The sequence below is a fragment of the Archocentrus centrarchus genome, chromosome 5, assembly GCF_007364275.1.
Source record: "Archocentrus centrarchus isolate MPI-CPG fArcCen1 chromosome 5, fArcCen1, whole genome shotgun sequence".
NCBI lineage: Eukaryota > Metazoa > Chordata > Actinopteri > Cichliformes > Cichlidae > Archocentrus > Archocentrus centrarchus.
The window spans coordinates 1606594-1625076 of NC_044350.1; the positions used below are offsets into that span (position 1 = coordinate 1606594).

An 18483-nucleotide genomic window follows, 5' to 3' on the forward strand; every position below is an offset into this window, starting at 1 on the left:
TCTGTGGACATGTGTGCTGTATACACATAATGAGTTGAGATCAGGAGTATCTGTAATTGAGGGATTTTGATTTGGGCCCATGTAGCACACAGATTACAGGCAGTGTTAATTTCGTTGACGAAAACTATGACAAAATATTTCGTCCCTTTCGTGACAGTAATGAAACGATAACTAAATTAAAACTACCTAAAATGATAAAAATGATAACGAAATTAATTGACACTTTCGTCAACGAATGAAAATGAGAAGATAATTTGTAAACCATGTGGGGCGACAATCTCGGGTAAAAACATAACAAATCTTAAACAACATCTGCAAACCAGTAACAGTAACCAGATCTCCATGCAAAGGTAAGCATTTTAATGTCATGTGTAACCCGTGTGGTGTTACGCCCGTTAAAATCGGCGTTGTGTTCTGGCGTGAAGTGATGAAATACGAGTCAGAGCTGGATCTCGACTTCATTTAATGATGACACACTGCAATACAAAAACAGAAAAGCCCGTGAGCTGTGGGTATGGTGTGCTCAGCCAGACCTTGCTCTCCTCCGGCCATGTCAGAAGGTTCTGTGTCACTCAATAACCCGAAATAGTAGAATATTATAACAAATAAAAATGAGCAATCTGGTCCTTTAAACATCAGCTCTAGGTTACAAAAAGCATTAAAAAAATAAATACACCACTATAAATAAACTTACAAAATATAACACACAAAATAATACATAATTCGAACATTAAATCAGGAAAACTAAATTCTCATTTATAATCAAATATTTTATTTCACTGAATGACATGCAAACTTATGTAATGTGTTTTTTGTTTTTTTTTGCTTGATATTCTCTCTCCATTAAAATGAAACTACCATAAAAATAAGACTGTTCTTTTTTTTTTTTTTTTGTGAGCAAACTTACAAGTTCAACAGGGGATCAAATAATTTCCCCCAACTATGTATCAGTTACGGTTAGCAAACTTTATCAGTGCTTATCCATAACTATCAACTTACTATATGAACCATTCATCAGTTACTTCTTTTTACCTACTTCAATTAATAGGTATTCACTGTTTAGTGAACACGTCCAACAGAAGTGTTTAAAAAAAAAAAAAAAAAAATATATATATATATATATATATATATATATAACTACAATATGTGATACTTCAGCCAGGCTTGTTGAATCTAAAACTGTAAAAATACAGTAATGTTACGTGATCTCTATAGTGGGACAGACATTGAAAATAAATAGCAGCTGTGGAATTTTGTCTTCACTGTAGAAGCCACTTCAGAAATGAATTTCTAGGCTGTTTGAACTAGATTTGAAAATACCAATGCCTGTTATCATTTGCCAGAGTATGACCAGAGGAACAGCCGATCTCCAAGAGCTGAATTCTTCTCCTTGTAGTATTTTTTTATTTATTTTTTTATTTTAATTTTTAATTTTGTGTGTGTGTGTGTTGTTTGGTGTTTTTTTTTTTTTTTTTTTTTTTTTGTTTTGTTTTGTTTTGTTTTTACCCCCACCATGCCCAAACTATTGATTAGCATCTGAGAGAGTTTCCACAGGGCTGGTCAAGTAAGAACAGTTGCCACTTCTTTGTAGGTACATGTGCTTACGTGTCTGAGGTTATTTGGAATGCAGTTGGCCTTTCTCCCATTCGACCCTGTTCACGGCCCCCTTTAGGTTCCTTTAAACCTCAGTTAGTTTAAAAAAAAAAAAGGACAGAAGACACACACACACACACTCGCTGTATTTAACTACTGTAATTTTTGTTATTTTGATTTAGATTTTCCTTTAAAAATAAATAAATAAAACATCAAATTTATTTGTTTTTGACATTTATGTTGCTCCAGGATTGGAGTAGAAGCAGGACAAGGAAATGTTGTTCCCTGTTTGGCCAGACTCTAACTAAAGGGCATGTGAGTTGCATAACATAATGGTAGCCCACATTCCATTTCCTAAGTTGCTGTTCTTCCAGGCAGGCCAGCAACTTTAGGATCTTGGTGCCATCTAGTGACTGATGTTCTTCATTAAAACAGATGCTTGTGTAACATTGGTGAAAAAAGCAGAGCAGAAGTGTCTACAGCATTAAATATGTGATGCTTGAAATACATTTTTTAAAATGTTTTCCAGCCCTGAGTCAGTTGAAGCAAGCCCTGCAGTGAATGAGAAAAACTACAACAACCACAGTTGTGGGAGCGCACAGAGTCATGGGTATCGGGGACTACCATATGCTGTGAGTTCATACAGCTCTTCCCTAATCATCACTTCTAATCATAGCATGTCTTACTGGATGTAATAAGTATTACTCTTCATAATATGAGTACTTGGCTACAATTGTGAATGTTTTAATAGCTTAAATTAACTCAGTTTAATCAGTCTCGGATGTGTTAGCACAGTAAGAGTAAAACTAAGAGCTGGTGGTGTTTCTAGTTTACATACATGATTATCAGTCCTGCTATTAGTCTTTTGTAACCACAGACTACTTCTGGTATTAACAGCTGAACTGTTTCACATACCTGTTTGTTTTTTTTTGTTTTGTTTTGTTTTGTTTTTTTGTTTTTTTTGTTTTGTTTTGTTTTTTTTTTTTTGCCCTCATTTTCATTCGTCTCCATTTTCCGTTTCCCTTTTTTGCCTGAACACCCGTTGTTTGAAGATGCAACAGTCTTCCGTTGTCTGTTGTCAGGATCACAACTATGGCGCACCCCCTCCCCCAACCCCACCCGCCTCCCCGCTCTCCCAAACCATCATTCCCCGCATGGACCTCAATGGCGTGGTACGCAGCTCTCACTATCACGATACTACTGAGGACAACTCAGCCGACAGCGACAGCTCCTCAGAGGAGGATGGGGCCCCCTGGTGTCACTGCAACCTGACACCAGATGGCCTGCTCATCAAATGTGATAACTGCAGGTAAGAATGTATGGATGCTGGACTATAGGTTTCAACTTCTCAAGTGTGTAGTGATTGACATGTCTGTGAAATATTTGAGAAAGTACATGGAATATCATCTAAACAAAATGATGTCGTTGATTAGTAGACTCATTATTTTTAAATGGGTTTTTTCTTTGTTGAATTCAGACTGTGGCAGCACTACAACATGTTGTAAAACTTATTATAATATCACCCATTTTTCCTCCTGATGTGTTTTGTTGCTTTTATCTGTCGCAGGGGACTGGACAGAAGGAAAGGTGTAAAAGGCCAACACAGAAAAAAACCAGAAAATGTTTCAGGTATGGTGGTTAATTCACACCAAACTGTAGGTGGATTGTTGATATCTGAGGAATATACATGCTTATTTGCTTGTTTTTGTAGCTGGAGAGAGTAGCGCAACAGAGAGTGGTGATGAAGAGGTGTCACCCTCTACCATCTCCTATACTGCCACCCAGCATACACCAACCAGCATCAAACTCACTGTCAACAGAGTCAAAAGAAGCAAATCCAAAAAGAGGAAGAAGAGCACGGAGAAGGCCCGTGGGGCACAGAAGGGCAAGAAAATTAAGGTGCGTAAAGCAGAGTAGTTTAGCATGAGAAAGTGACAAAATACAGTTTACCAGGAACTGATAATATATTTAGGCGGTCTGCCGAAGTATCTTTTAGGACTCATGTTAAAATATCTTATTTCTTAATTTTTCATTTATGAGCACTCCCCTTGCTCTTGTTTAATATTTTAGTTCATTTGCTGCTAACTTGCTAGCCCACAGCTCTTCCCACAGGCTGATCACATTGCTTTGATTCCCAATGCCAGTTGGCTACTCTCCAAGAGAGTCTCTTGTCTCGTAGATTTCAGCTCCATCATCTTGGGCCGCATCTGGTGATGGTGGTAGTTTTCTCTGGAAATCTGCTACTAGTTACAAAGCAGAACCTGAAGCAGGTGGAGAACTAGTTCATGTACTGCTACACTACAGTTCAAGACAGATGAGTATATCAGCAACATGCAGAGCTAGCTGGAGGGGCAGATTGAACCATTCTTTAGTCCCAAAGTACGCATAATGTAATGTTTAATTTAAGAAATTGCAGGTGCACACACACACACACACACACACACACACACACACACACACACACACACGCATGCCTACCCACACCCTCCCTCCCCCATTTGACTATGTGGGAAACACTTTATTGTGGGCCTTGATCTCACAGTTAGGTTTTTCTTTTTTCTTTGTTGCCACATTGAGTTCACCTCAGTTTTTATGATGAAATTTCTCTATATTGGTTTATTTTTCTCTTTTAGGCTTTCAGAGAGGGCTCTAGGAAGTCTATGAGGATGAAGGTAGGATTGGATGGTTCTAGATCACTGAGCCCATAATAAAGACTGATTTGTTCTAGTTGTTCTTTGCTTTTTCTTTTTCTCTCTGCATCTCAGACATACTTGTCACACTTCTTTTCTTTTGTGTAGAACTCTACCACAGAGGCCAGCGTGCTGGATGAGAACACAGAAGAGGGATGGGAGAACAGGATCCGCCAGTGGACAGACCAGTATGAGGAGGCTCTGGCCAACCAGTACAGCGCAGATGTCCAGACACTGCTCCAGCTTCACCGATCTACCAGTAGCACCATCTCAAAAGGCGAAAGTGTTGCCACGACGCCTGCTTCAACCACACAGATTCAGGCCTCCTTGGACACCATGGACACCATCAATCGCACTGAGCTGACCTGTAACAATACGGTGCTGGGCTCACAGATGCAGGTCAGCTCTATTCATAACACGTAATATAAAACTAGATTTTTAAAATTTTTTTTTCGGATAAATATTCAAGACCAACATCGCAGCCTGTATCATAAGTGACTTAGTTCGCCCATTATGTCTGATTTACTGGTGTGTGTGTGCGTGTGTGTGTGTGTGCGTGCGTGCGTGCATGCGTGCGTTCGTGCGTGTGTAATATAATCGTGTAACAGTTTAGTTTTGATAAGTCCCTCAAATTCTTGATAAATAATTTTTTGTAGCTCCAGCTTGGGCGAGTAACACGGGTGCAGAAACACAGGAAGATCCTCCGAGCGGCGAAGAACCTGGAGCCGGACACACTCATCATTGAATATCGGGGAAAGGTCATGCTCAAACAACAGTTTGAAGTCAATGGGCACTTCTTCAAAAAGTAAGTGTCAATGGGCTACCAAATCAGAGTGTTGTCTAAAGACATTATTGTTTCACCTGTGCACAGCTTTTCATGCTGTTCTCACCATATTTTTCCAGACCCTACCCTTTTGTGCTGTTCTACTCAAAATTTAATGATGTGGAGATGTGTGTTGATGCCAGGACTTTTGGAAATGATGCCCGCTTCATCAGGAGGTCCTGTACACCAAATGCTGAGGTCAGCTGTTACACATTTTTGTAAATTAAATCTAAATGTTTGCTAATTAGCAATGTTTCCAGTGGCTAAAATAACTCATGAATTTATTTCCTATCACAGGTCCGGCATATGATTGCTGAGGGCATGATCCATCTGTGCATCTACGCTGTTAGTCAAATCACAAAAGACGCTGAGGTCACCATTGGATTTGACTATGAGTTCAGTAGCTGGTCAGTCCCTCTCTTCTGTGCCTGTCTACTTTGTTTTAAACAGCAGTTTCTCCTTTCTTACTCTTTTTTTTCTTGCCTAACAAAACTACAGTAATTACAAAGTGGACTGTGCCTGCCATAAGAGCAACCAAAACTGCCCAGTGCAGAAGCACAACCTGAGTCCCAGGGAGAGCTTGGTGAGTCCCCCTTCCCTGCCGCCTCCCTCCCCTCTGATTGGTGCTGAGACTCGAAGGAGAAAAGCACGGAGGAAAGAGCTGGAGGGCAGTCTGGCTGCTGATGGCAACCTGATGCTGGAGCAGCAGCAGCAGGACACCAATAATCTGCAGGGGACCAGTGACACTGAGGTGTGTGTGTGTGTGTGTGTTGTTATCCAACTCAATATGCTCAGCAGTGATATTAGCGGTGTTTGATATTAGCTTTAGAAGAAACGTGGCCACAGCCAAAAACAGTGCTGTAATAAATTTTTATAAAGAAGTTTTTGTGTTTGAAGTTTTTAGAAATGTTAAAATGATCCAAATTATTGCTTGTCAAGTAAGGTCATTACCTCATGTGCTGCCTGTTTGTGCAATTAGGAGAGACTGCCAGATGAGGTTAAGGTGGAAGAAGGGGAGGATGGAGAAGTTGATGAAAATGGGGTCATCTCCAATAAAAGAGTAAGCCACATTATATTTCATGACTTCCTGAAAGGCAGCCACAGCTCAGTAATTCAGACACATTTTTCACATAGTTCCTCATGCACTGATTTACATCTCTGCCTATATATGTAGTCTCTTAACAACCTGGAAAGGAGGAGGAGGAGAATGGGAGGAGCAGAAATAAAGGAGGAGGGTGTAGAAACTGAGGATGGGGCAGGAAACCCCACAGGGAACACCTCCATATCCCAACACACTGGAGTTGGGGTCAGCACACGGCGCACCACCTATGTTGTGGTCAGTCATGAATGAATTTTCATATTTTGAATATTTTATGTGTTCTGTGTTGAATCAGTTCAATTATTGGATGTATCTTGCAGGAAGCGTCATCTATTGATGAAAAACCCTCACTACCGAATCTGCCCGCCCCAGTTGCTCCCCCTAAACCCATAAAACCTAACAAGCCTCGTCCCAAAAGTCGAATATCTCGCTACCGGTCAAGTTCCTCCCAGCGTGCCCGACGACAGCGCCAAGCCCTCGCCCAGCAAGCAGCAGCCGCTGCAGCAGCAGCAGCAGCAGCAGCAACACCAACATCAACTGATCAGGGTGCCGCTGTGGACGAGGAGGGAAGTCAGGGCCCATATGGTGCTGAACATAGCCACGGGGAGAGCACCGTGGGAGGTCATTTTGTAGATGGAGATGGCCAAGGCCTTAACTGCATGAACAGAGGCAGTCTGCGGTACCCAAAGACCAAGAAGGTTAGGCTTTGTAGAAATTCTTTTAGAATCTGGGCTTTTCTAGAGCAGACTCAAATAATACAAAATCATTTACTTTCTTTCACTCAGTACCTGGTGACAGAATGGTTAAATGACAAGATTCCTGGAGGAGAGAGAGTCCACCAGGAGGTTCCTGTTGAGCGCCCGCTGCGGATAACCACTGACCCCACAGTTCTAGCCACCACTCTCAACATGCTTCCAGGCCTCTCTCAGTCATCACTCATCTGTACCACACCCAGACACTACATCCGCTTTGGCTCCCCCTTCAACCCTGAGAGACGCCGGCCCCGTCCGCTCCAGATGGACGGCACTTATGGCTGCTTCAAAAAGGTAAACTTTGAGAAAGGTCTGTGCGTGTGTGACACACACACACACACAAAGCTTTTATAGTGTTGACTTTTCCCAGTCTTATTTTTGTTTTTTAAAATCCATGGTTGTGGTTGTCTTCATGCAGAGATGGATCAAACAGGTGGAAGATGAGAGCTGCTCAGCCAGTGTGGAGGATGGCACAGAGTCCACCTCCTCCCATCAAAGTACCAGTAGTAGATCCACCCCGAACCCTCTATCCAGTGGTAATTACCTCCACACCTTCATCTGGCTTAATCATTTACTGAAGAATTATTTTTTTTTTTTATTTGTTTATCAAGAGATAATACAAAGCTGTTCACATTATATGCATTTTCCATTGCTTACATAGCTTCTCAAACACTTCTTTTTAAACATATAAAAGACCATACAAATATAAGAGAAGAATTTTCTGAAGGCAATAAAGCTAGACGATCAGTGAAACACAGTAATGGAGCTAAATGAAGGGTTTCTTTGTAACTGCAGATATGTTATGTTTGACTGTGACGACTGTGGTCCTAGGTTACTTAAAGTTCTTTTTTTGTTTTCCATGTCATGTTTTCAAAATCACAGAACTCACTGCACCTTTTAAAAAGCGCCACTCCAAGTATATCACAGAAATAACACCAGCACCCTCGGACCACCTGCTTCGCCCGCTGTCACCCATCACACCCCCGCTTCCAGAGGACTCCCTTCACCCGCTGCTCCAGACTCCCTGTGGCTCCCTGCTGCCCAACGGCCTGGCCTACTCACCCATGCCCTCACTGCCTGCCAGCCGCTGCAACACACCGCTGCAGTTTGAAGTAAGGGTATAAACACCCACAGCCACCGTTTGTTTCTGGTGTTTCTCTCAGAGCTCGTACACTACCAGTCATGAAGGAAGGTGTAATGATGCAGGGTTCCCGTTAACATAAACTTGCGTATAGACATAAAAAGGATAAAATTCCCACCAAAAAATGTTGTGCTCACAGTTTTTGATGTAGGATTTGAAATGTAGAGTACTTATTTTGACATTAAAAATAACATTTTTGTTATGAAAAAACAAACAAACATAAAGCCAGGACAAGGGGGTGCGCCATCGTTGCTTCTGCATGATCTGCAAAACACGAAGCCAACCCCATTCTCACTGAGGCTACGTTCACACTGCAGCCCTCATGTGACCTGTATCCGATCTTTTCATGACAGTCTGAACAACACAGGTCAGATTTTTTTTCAAATGCGGCCCAAGCCACTTGGATATGTGGTCCTAAGTCCGATACGTATCCGATCTTTTCAAATGCGACCTGTGTCTGTACAGCCAGGTCACATTTTTCTGACCTGCACGACATTGATACTCCACAAATGTCACTATTCTGCATCCCGTTACGTGGACGCGGGAAGGAAAACAAACTTACTTCTGTAAATACTGAGCACGCCCGCTGCATGTGACGTTATCGTGTCCTCTGCTATGTATGCGGGACACTTTTAGGTTCATCTGCAGTTCACACATATATTTGTAAATGTGAACGACCACGCAAAAAAAATCGGATTTCACAAAAAATTGGAATTGGGTCACTTCAGGCTGCAGTGTAAACGTAGCCCAAGTTTCAGTAACCTCTCCCCAGTGGTCCCTTGGTCACCAATGCTGGCGTGCACAAACATTGTGCAAGATGAATTCAGCCCAATATCACTACGATCGAGGTGGTAGTCAAGACCAGCTGGAACATGGTAAAAATAGTTGCTCAAGGAACACTAATACCAAAAGCAAGCGGGATCAGCCAGTCTCTGGTTGGATCATAGGTAACAGTGCAGAACACTACCAGTGGAGGGAGGTGCATAAGATGCAGGTGCTGTGAAGTCTACAACATCTCAACCTAGTGAGCGGCAAGCTCGCTTACAACTCACCAAGAAACGAGAAGCTGACTTTTTAAAATTTATCAGGCAATTTTCTTCTTTTATTTGAATTTCCTTGAAGTCATTACTAAAGTATAGCCACTTTAACTGACTTTAAAAAAGTCGGAAAAACCTTTTTTTTTTTTTTTAAATAAAAACTTTAAGAAATTGGAATGAAAATTACTGAAAGCTAGATTTCACAGGCTAGTGGGAACCCTGATGATGAATGAATTTCTTCAGTGTATTTCTGTCACACTATGAATGATCTCCACGTGCTGAACTGACTCAGCTGTGTCAGGGCCTGTTGCAACATCATCATTTTGTTGTTTAGTTGTTTGGAAAGCAGCTATGTGGATTTTTAGATGTTTGGGGTCAGTGGTTGTCCATCTTTTGGTTTTGGACAGATTGCTAGACTTCAACATATAGACACACTGTGTTTGACACTAATAGCCTTTGTTTTCCCTCAAGAACATATCATCCCCTGAGGCATCTCCTGTCCACCGGCCTGAGTCCATATCCCCTGAGGTACGTTGCCATCTCTCATATCTCTCTCTGCCACTAATAGCATTGATAATGGAAATGGCTTTACTGCTGACATAGGAATCAAATTTAATTTGTCCTTCTTTCCTCTATCCTTTCTCTATTGTTTCTCCCTCCACCTTCAGCCATGCCTTCAGACTGACTTTGATGCCTCTCGGCCGCAATTCCCAGACCTGTCACTCCCTTCCAGCTTGGAGAGCCCTGTTCCTGTGACCTCAGATGATTTTTCCCAACCCGGAGGCACTGCAGGCCAAGATTCGCAGGGCCTGTCATCTGTAGGGAGCAGTTCCCTAAATCCAGTGTCATGCCCTTCCTCGGACATAAACGCCCAAAACAGGGAGCAGGCCTTCAGGACAGAGTTCAACCTCATATACACCTGCTCACCTCTCAACGCAAACCTGGGGAACCCCACAACCACCGACCGACGCCTCTCCCAGTCAGAAGGAGGATTCTCACCTGCAGATTCCTTCCACAGTTCCATAAGTGGCCAGGGGCTGATTGGAGACATGGGCCCCGGCTCCATGTCACCCTTTGGGGAGCCTCATTTTGGAGGAGGCTACCCTGATAATGGCACACCGCCTCACACCAGCAACCCACCACAAAAAAAGAAGGCAAGTTCCCCGCATCTTAATGATACATGTAAAAGATGTTTATAATGAGGTAGCTTTGCAGGTAAATCCTTAGGGGTGTCTTCTCAGGCACGAATGACTTGAGTGTGACATGTGCAAACTGAGAAGCCAAAGCTCATGATGTGCTTTTCCCCTTGCTCTGTGTTTGCCCGTTGACTTTGTTTTAAATTTATTGGTCCCCTGTGTCCGGTAGTCAAATCCAAACATCAGAGGGATTTAGAAACTGACCTCTTATGTGTATCTGAAATGATTTCCAGTCTGTAGCTTTCACCCTTCCTCCTCTCTCCTTTACCTTCCTCCTCTTCCCCCCTCGTTGCTCCTTGATACTCTTTGCCAAGTCTCTCTTCCACTTTTCTTCCAAGGCAGAGGGCCAACCAGCATACCATTAGTCTGCTGACAGGGAAGCCAGATTACCAGGCAATTGCTATAAGAAGTGAATACAAGCCAGTACAAAATATGGTGAATATTCTCCCTACAACTACATCTTTAGAAGTGTGCATGTAAATATTGTTTCTTTGCATCTGCATACAACACCCACCCCATGCTCCAACAGCTCTGCCCTTTCCCCTTCTCCAAAACCTACACTGAATTACGATTCTGTAGTTTCCAGAAGGAATTATTCTGCCATTTCAGTCAAACTCATTGACATGTGTAAGGTTCATGCATTGCCTTCAACACAAGAGACGGATGGTTCACAAATTGTCATGATGGTGTTGGGATATGTTCGTGCTCCATCTCATCAATGGCTCTTTCCAAACTGGGACTTGTGGTTCATCCACCGCCACTGTAAGAGAGGCTAAATTTGTTGAAGAGGTTGACAGAAAAGAAAAAACAAACTAACAAAAATCACCCCACCCCTAAAAAAAAAACCAAACAGTATCACATGGCACCAGAAGATAGTCTTGGGGCTCAGCGTGGATTAAAGGTGTAGCACATGCACAGATTGACATGCATTAATCTGAGTGGTAGTTTTTCTGTAACTGCTTGCAGCAAGTGCATTCAGTAAAGCAGTAACTGTTCCTCAGGCTCCCACTAACAATTACTTCCATTGTTAATCAATATATAGCTTGATGATTTGATTCAATTCAGTTTCATTTATATAGCGCCAAATCACAGCAGTCTCCTCCTTATATTGTAGGATAAAGACCCTTGGCTTGATTGATCAAATATCAGGAAAATAATTGATTAAAGTACTTGTCAACCATTCTGAGTTTGTGTACTCTACAACATAAGTTTGACATGGATCAGGATTAAGGTTGTCATATCTCAGCATTTTTATCAAAACCAACAGAAGCAGTGTCCATAGAAGTAACATAATCACACTTAGCTTTTAAATGGCTTTTATGCTCTTTGAAAAGGCAACCAGTTGGAGACCTTATTGACACAAAGCTGCAGGCCTAGTTTCACTCAGCTAGGTCAACCTCAAAGCTTGTGATGGCCACCACTGACTGCGTGGCGAAGACCACACATATATGTGAAGAATGTAATTTTCACATAATGGACGTTTATGTTACTTCATAAAGCACTAGGTGCTAGCGTAAAGTTTGCAACATGTTTTGTTTAATGTAAACATTCCTTGTTTTCACATCAGCCTTGAAAACGCATAAAAATGCATCTCAACGTTTGAAGGAGCTGTGAAGCAGCGTGACTTTGTCAGAAGAGAGATTTCAGAATTCTTTCAAAACGCTGTCATACTTTTTTAAAAAAATTTTATTTATATAGTGCCAAATCACAACAAACTGTCACCTCAAGGTGCTTTATATTGTATGATAAAGACTGTACAGTTGAATGAATGAAAATTCGTTTACTAATCAAAAAGATTCCAACTTGGGATAACAGTTACTGCTGAAGCCTCATTGTAAAATTACTCATACTATAGAGGAATAGTGGAGGAAAACGTCAGCTGAACACTCAGGGTAACTAATCGCTTTTGGTGCTCGGTGGTAGCGTGAGATCCTGACATCTGGTCCTCCTGACAGTACAGCCTAGCTGACCCCCCCCAACCCCCCCCCCTACCACCACCACCACCACCACATGTAATCTTAAGCTGGTTGAAAGATTCAGGCAAGAGCCATCCATGTCAGTTATGTGAGTGTGTGTGGTCATCCTGCTCCCCTGCCTCTTTCATAACCCTCTGTCTGTTCCTTTTTGTGTCATGATGACATTAAGCTGGGATGAGCGCACTCATTTTCATTGTAAACAGTGGAGGTGTGTGTGTGTGTGTGTGTGTGTGTGTGTGTGTATGCTTGAACCTTCTGTGGATATGAGTGTTTCGTAGTTATTGTTTCAGCGTGGTTGCATCATGGTGTGGTGCATTTAAAGTTGCTCGCTCCTCTATCAAAGCTTATGTACTAACATTGCATTCACAACACACAGTATGCCATGTTTGAGTCTCTCGTGACTACAAGTATGTTTAATGAAGAACAGAGATGTCATTTCTCCCTGCTGGTGAAGGTGTTTTTTTTTTTTCTATAAATTCTTTATTAGTAAATACAGTTTTCAGGTGAGTCCTCTCTGGTGTGGTGCATGCAGTCTGCCCATCACTCAGTGCAGTTTTGGTGAATGGTGTGATTGAATGAGCAGCCTGGCATCAGTGCGATCAATACAAAATGTGTGTCAGTCCCTCAGCAGCAGGATTTGAACATACTCTCTCCTCCCTTTGCTGCTATAGGTGTCTTTGCTGGAGTACCGCAAGAGGAAGCAGGGTGGTGGTCGCGACTCAGAGCCAGCCAGCAGCAGCTCATCTCTGGGTGGAACCCCCACACGACCTGGCTCCCACTACAACAAGGACTCCCATCATCCCCATTCCCATCAGCAGATGCAGCCTCAAGCATCCCCACACAGCACCTTCTCATCCTCAGCACACACCACCTCAATCCCACACACAGAGCAGGTCAGTCCTCCGGACCACCAGGGCCCATCAGTGCAGTCCAGACGCCAGGACAGCAACAACCAGTGGTGAGAAGCCATTAAAGATGACTCGCTCAATTTACCGTTCAGTACATATTAAGCCATGTTTTAAGTAAGTTGAACTTTTGTTTCTGATCATAGCTTACCGGCAGATAACTTTTAGATCTGTATCTTTATCTTTCTTTCAAGGATGGTCCCCACTACTGTTGAACGTCTGAGGGAAGGCCAGGGGGCTCTAGAGCGAGCTCTGAGAAGCATCAAGCTTTACAAGAGGAGTGAAGGCTCCATAGAGAAGGAATCTGGTATGAAGGCATACTTAAAAACTGCATGACAACAAGAATATATTGTTGGACTACAGAGATGGAAGTAAGCGTAAAGCAATCTGTCTTTATTAGGGATTAATATTTGAATTTCACTGGGTTGACTATTCTTCGAGGAGCACCCAAAGACCATCACTTTGGGCTGGATGGACATTTGTGTTCATTTTGAAATCTGCACAAGACTTTCTGATGAATTAAAGTAATCTTTATCTTTTGCATGTTCCTTTTCTTTGTACAGTAGCAGATAATCCCATTGAGCCACAGGCATTTTAGCAGTCTAAAACCTGGTAGCATGTAACATGTTTTTATTTTTGTTGCTTCACAGTCATTGGTAAATGACTTGTAGTTGCATTTCCACCACCCTCTGGCTTTGGTAGTGTCTTACATCCGTCTGTGTGCCATTCAAAAGCGAGGGAAAGCTATAGTTTCCTGCAAGAAATGTCACAAACTATTTGATTTATGACTGTTTGAATATTCAAAATCTGTGTATGCACCTTAAAATGTCATTAATGCATTACAGTTTCTCAGTGGTGGAATTGATCATCCTGTTTTTCAGAGGCAGATCGATACGAGATGCAGGCGGTGTCCATGGCTTCTTCCATGAAGAGTCCACACACATACAGCCCCTCTGTGTACTCTCACCAGGTAGCTTGTCTATAAGATCTTAAGATGTCATTCTGTGTATTAGTTACTTGTGATTAACTGAATTTTTGTTTTCAATTAGTTTCCTCCTCCAACAATTATGAAATATTACAATACAAATATTACAATATTACAATCACAATATAACAGTCTGCTGCATTCATTTACTGCAGTGATTCCCTCATTCAGTTCAGTGTATCGGTGTAGATGCTTTCACTTCTCCCCATTAGCTGAAACTCAAAGTTCAGTTCAGCTGGAGCCAAGAAAGAGAACCTTTGTCAACAAGATCCTTGTAGAGGAAGTAATAGTCATAACAAGGTTTCCATAATTGACCCTGTGTAGCATCACTCAAGCATGTTGATCTTGCAAGATAGGCTTCACAGTCAACGTACGTAGGCTGCCATGACAGACTGCTACTTCCGCTGTACGGTTTTATACTTCCGGTTACTCAAAGTTAGAGCCAGAGTTAATGGCAAAAATGAACTTACTTTGTGCTCTAACAGGCGGCTTTATTAGTTGGAACATGAGCTCGGCTTCAACTTGTGCTGTTGTCGGTTATTCTGTAAATTTGTTCTTTTTCCCCCAAATTATACTGCCCAGTTGCACATCCGATTTCCGTATTTTTTCCTCATGTTTTAAGTTTTCCTTTAATGTACAGCCTCTTATTTTTTTTTACGTTATTTTATTTATAGTGTGACACTACAGCATACAGCCTACACAAAGCTTAAACAATGCGTGCTTTCCACATGTAAACACGTAGCAGTTAGCAAGATGACAGCTGCGTGTCTCCCCGATCACAGCCTTTGGCCAGTCCAGTGTTTCTGTTTCAGTGATCTGAACATTCTGATATCCAGATCAGTGATTTACCTTCCACAGAATAGCTGCAGCATCACTACATGATTTCCCTAATCCGTGATACAGGAACAGCTGACTGTCTCCTCCACTCCACTTTCCCTTAGCATGACCCAAGCTAAGCACTTAGCATGACCCATGCTAAGTGCTTAGCTTGGCCGATGCGCTGGCTCGGCTCTACAGCTGCTTTAAGGAAAACAGCGTCGCCTTGTTTGTTCAGCATTACTTTATTGATTTTATTGCTTTGAAGGTGATCTGGTGCTCTTATAATTACATGATTCCTCGCCATCAACACCTTCGAAAAAAACAAGGTAACTGATAATGTCGATATAGCTGACTTCAGGCCATAATTTCATGTCATTTACACAAGTGACGGGTGAGGCACTGTTACCTCGCTGCTTTTTAAAACATCCTTGCAATCTCTCCACCTCCGATGTGGCACCATTTAGGCCAGGTAAAAGAAACTGCAGTGTCAAAATGTTTAAATGAACGGCAAGCGTGTAAGCCCGCAACTGTAAACAACAGCGCAAACGGAAGTAAAATACCGGCTTCCGCTATGAATTATGGGTAATGGCGCGAAGTCAGGAATACTGTGGATAGTACCAGTCAAATGTTTGGACACGATGGGTGAGTATGTCCAAACTTTTGACTGGTACTGTATATGTACTTAGAGTTATGGATGCTCATATAAAACACGACCAAACCGTAAAAAAACAGACACATGCACACCTTTCTGTGTTGCATCAATTAATCAGTTATAGGTGGAGATGCAATACAAAACTATAGCGATGCAGATTTTTTTTATAGCTCTCATAAACATTAATTTAATGAATCAATGGGGAAAATAGCCAAAAATCGCCTTTTTGGCGAGCCATCACTAATCACTTTGACTATCATCGATCCCTGACATCGCCTATCAGTACAACCTTAGGGTCCCAGTATACCCACCGCATTGGTCACTTCACGTTGTGTCTTTGACGTTCCCACAGCGCTGTAGCAGTTATACCACTGCTTATGGCGTGAGTACCTGCTGCAGTATTCTCCTGAATGATGGGTGTCACCACTCAGACAAGACCTCCACATCAGCACTGGTATAGGAGAAGCAGTCAAAACTGGAAGTAAAGAAATCAAATTTTATTTATTAATTTTTTTTCATAAAGTCCCGTCTTTTCAAACTGTTGCAACATCTCTCTCTGTATAATCTGGGAATCTCTGAGATTCTGGTCTGATGTATCTTTAAAATGGCGGTTAAAAACTCACATAATCGTATACTGCAGTGGCAGTGGGAAAACATGCTAGGCCTCCAAAATAAATGAATAAAAATAAAAATAATGCACAGCCAGCTGAAACGACACCAAAGCGGTGGCTTTCTCCAGCTGATGTGCTGTCGTCTGTCATACACCATTTTGCCAGGGGGACAACAGTGAGCATAATGGCCCATTAGTATGATATCAGAGATGGGACATATTTGACAAAAACCTGCTCTCCTCTTTAAACCTTTTGTTTAAGAGGGGCAGCCAATCACAGTATTTTTTTTTCTCTCAGATGATAAAGTGAGGAAATCCACAAATGCTTCCTGTAACATTAAGTATTATTTTTGAACTGTCAAAGGTACTCCAGTGGACTTGAAAAGTAAACGCATGGAGCTGGAAATGGGTCCACTTTAAAAAAATGTGTCAGTGTCATACAGTAAGTGTGTGTGTGTGTGTGTGTGTGTGTGTGTGTGTGTGTGTGTGTGTGTGTGTGTGTGTGTGTGTGTGTGTGTGTGTGTAGTCCACAGAAGGCCACAGACAGATTGACAGCCCGTCGTTCCTCCAGCAGACCTCCAGCTCTCCATTCCGTTGTTCCTACAGTCCCTCATCAGGCCAGAACATCTACCAGCGCCTCTCTTCCTCCCACCCAGGACTCTCCCAGGACCACCCCCCAACCTCATACTCAAGCCCCACCTCCACTTCCTCATCGGACTCCAGGCCACCGGCGGGCTCTCTACACCAGCAGAGTGGTAGCAGTAGCGTGGACGGAGGCCACGGCTATAGCAGCAGCCATTTAAAAGCCAGCCTTTTGAACAGCAGTGGCCTGGCGGGGGCTTCTACCCCCGGATCCAGGGCCCATGGGCAGACTAAAACAGACTCTGGTGCACAGGCCTCCAAAGGGAGTCAGCACCAGGCACCTCGCAGCCTGAAGTCAGGCAGCCCAGGTCAGGCAGTGCTGCAGGCTGGCCCCAGGCTACTGTCGGCCTCTGGGTCAACACACTACCCCCAGCGAGGGACAAACCTCAGTCAGTTCCAGCACTCTTCCCTCCAGGGATCCGGAGTAAGGACACAGTCAGGAAGCTTTTAGGACCTTGTGCAAGTGTGTATGTGTGTGTGTGTTTGTGTGAGTGTGACTGAAGCTGTGTATCTCCTCAACCCCTGAGGCTGCAGTGGAACAGGGATCAGGGAGTTTGGAGAGGGCAAATGTACAGACCTGAGAGGAACAAGGACTTCTTTGAGAATTTGTCCTGTATTATTTTGTCTTTTCTTTCTTTCTTTTCAGAAAAAAAAACAATTAGCACATCCTGCACAAAGATTAATCATTGACTTTGTACATCATTAGAGTTTCGGAGGGAAAAGTGATTTCAATGACGCATTCAGAGAAAAACAAAAAACCAAGAAATCATGTGTAACTTGAAATTGTTCCAAGTGATTCTTCTTGTTCCAGACAATTAAAAGAGGGTCGATAATGTCAGAAATTAAAACCTTCCACACAAATGTCTGTACAAAGTTCTACAAGGCCACACCCGTGGTCACTGTGGTATCCAGGTTGGAGAAATGCTGACATGCATATGTGTCTAAAAGCAAGAGTTATATTATTTTAAGTGTGTGTGTGTGTGTGTGTGTGTGTGTGTGTGTGTGTGTGTGTGTGTGTGTGTGTGTGTGTGTGTGTGTGTGTGTGTGTGTGTGTGTGTGTGTGTGTGTGTGTGTGTGGTGTCAAGGTTACTTGATTTGGCAAGTGGCTGAGTCTGTGCTACAGAAACTGTTTAATTTGGTAAGGGGGAGAATGACAACCTGTTAATCATCCGTTCTATAGATGCATTAGAGAGGCGGGGAGGCTGAGCTCTCCCTAGAAAATAGGATCATTCCAGAATTACCAGCTTCCGTTTTCTCAAAACATGATGAAACCAGCCCCCCCCCACCCCCCCTACCCACTCTGTCTTGGTTGTTGTTCTATTCTCTCACCTCACTGGACTGTTTTGGTTTCACTTTAGGACTGCTCTGATATTGTACTTGAGACATACAGCTCTTATGATTCATGGTGCTGCATCTTTTTTTCTTTTTTTTGTTACAGTAAGTTTTTAAAATCCAGTTATGTTCCACCCCACACGGCTGCATTTGTCATGTCTGTCAGGTTTCTTTGTTCAAAATCATACAACTGTGCGGGAACGGAATAAGTTCATCAATGGGACGATATTT

At 42.6% G+C, this 18483-nt stretch overlaps 1 protein-coding gene across 6 annotated transcripts in view; it reads left to right on the forward strand.

Moving 5' to 3' along the window:
- setd5 (SET domain containing 5) overlaps window positions 1-17943 on the forward strand; it is a 32610-nt gene extending 14667 nt beyond the window's left edge. For 2 of the 6 annotated variants that reach the window (XM_030728827.1, XM_030728828.1), the window contains 23 exons: window positions 2123-2225; window positions 2646-2902; window positions 3161-3222; window positions 3305-3492; window positions 4227-4265; window positions 4392-4682; window positions 4940-5088; window positions 5187-5304; window positions 5404-5513; window positions 5605-5857; window positions 6086-6166; window positions 6281-6442; window positions 6526-6903; window positions 6991-7251; window positions 7376-7493; window positions 7840-8069; window positions 9607-9663; window positions 9804-10289; window positions 10674-10766; window positions 12979-13265; window positions 13407-13519; window positions 14094-14182; window positions 16805-17943. In XM_030728827.1, coding sequence (XP_030584687.1) covers window positions 2123-2225; window positions 2646-2902; window positions 3161-3222; window positions 3305-3492; window positions 4227-4265; window positions 4392-4682; window positions 4940-5088; window positions 5187-5304; window positions 5404-5513; window positions 5605-5857; window positions 6086-6166; window positions 6281-6442; window positions 6526-6903; window positions 6991-7251; window positions 7376-7493; window positions 7840-8069; window positions 9607-9663; window positions 9804-10289; window positions 10674-10766; window positions 12979-13265; window positions 13407-13519; window positions 14094-14182; window positions 16805-17371 — 4492 coding nt within the window. In that variant the 3' untranslated portion in view covers window positions 17372-17943. Of the gene's footprint in view, window positions 1-2122; window positions 2226-2645; window positions 2903-3160; window positions 3223-3304; window positions 3493-3798; window positions 3864-4226; window positions 4266-4391; window positions 4683-4939; window positions 5089-5186; window positions 5305-5403; window positions 5514-5604; window positions 5858-6085; window positions 6167-6280; window positions 6443-6525; window positions 6904-6990; window positions 7252-7375; window positions 7494-7839; window positions 8070-9606; window positions 9664-9803; window positions 10290-10673; window positions 10767-12978; window positions 13266-13406; window positions 13520-14093; window positions 14183-16804 lie in introns of those variants that run through there. The other 4 variants (XM_030728829.1, XM_030728830.1, XM_030728832.1 and 1 more) reach the window with 4 other exon arrangements.
- The last annotated feature ends 540 nt before the right edge of the window (window positions 17944-18483 follow it).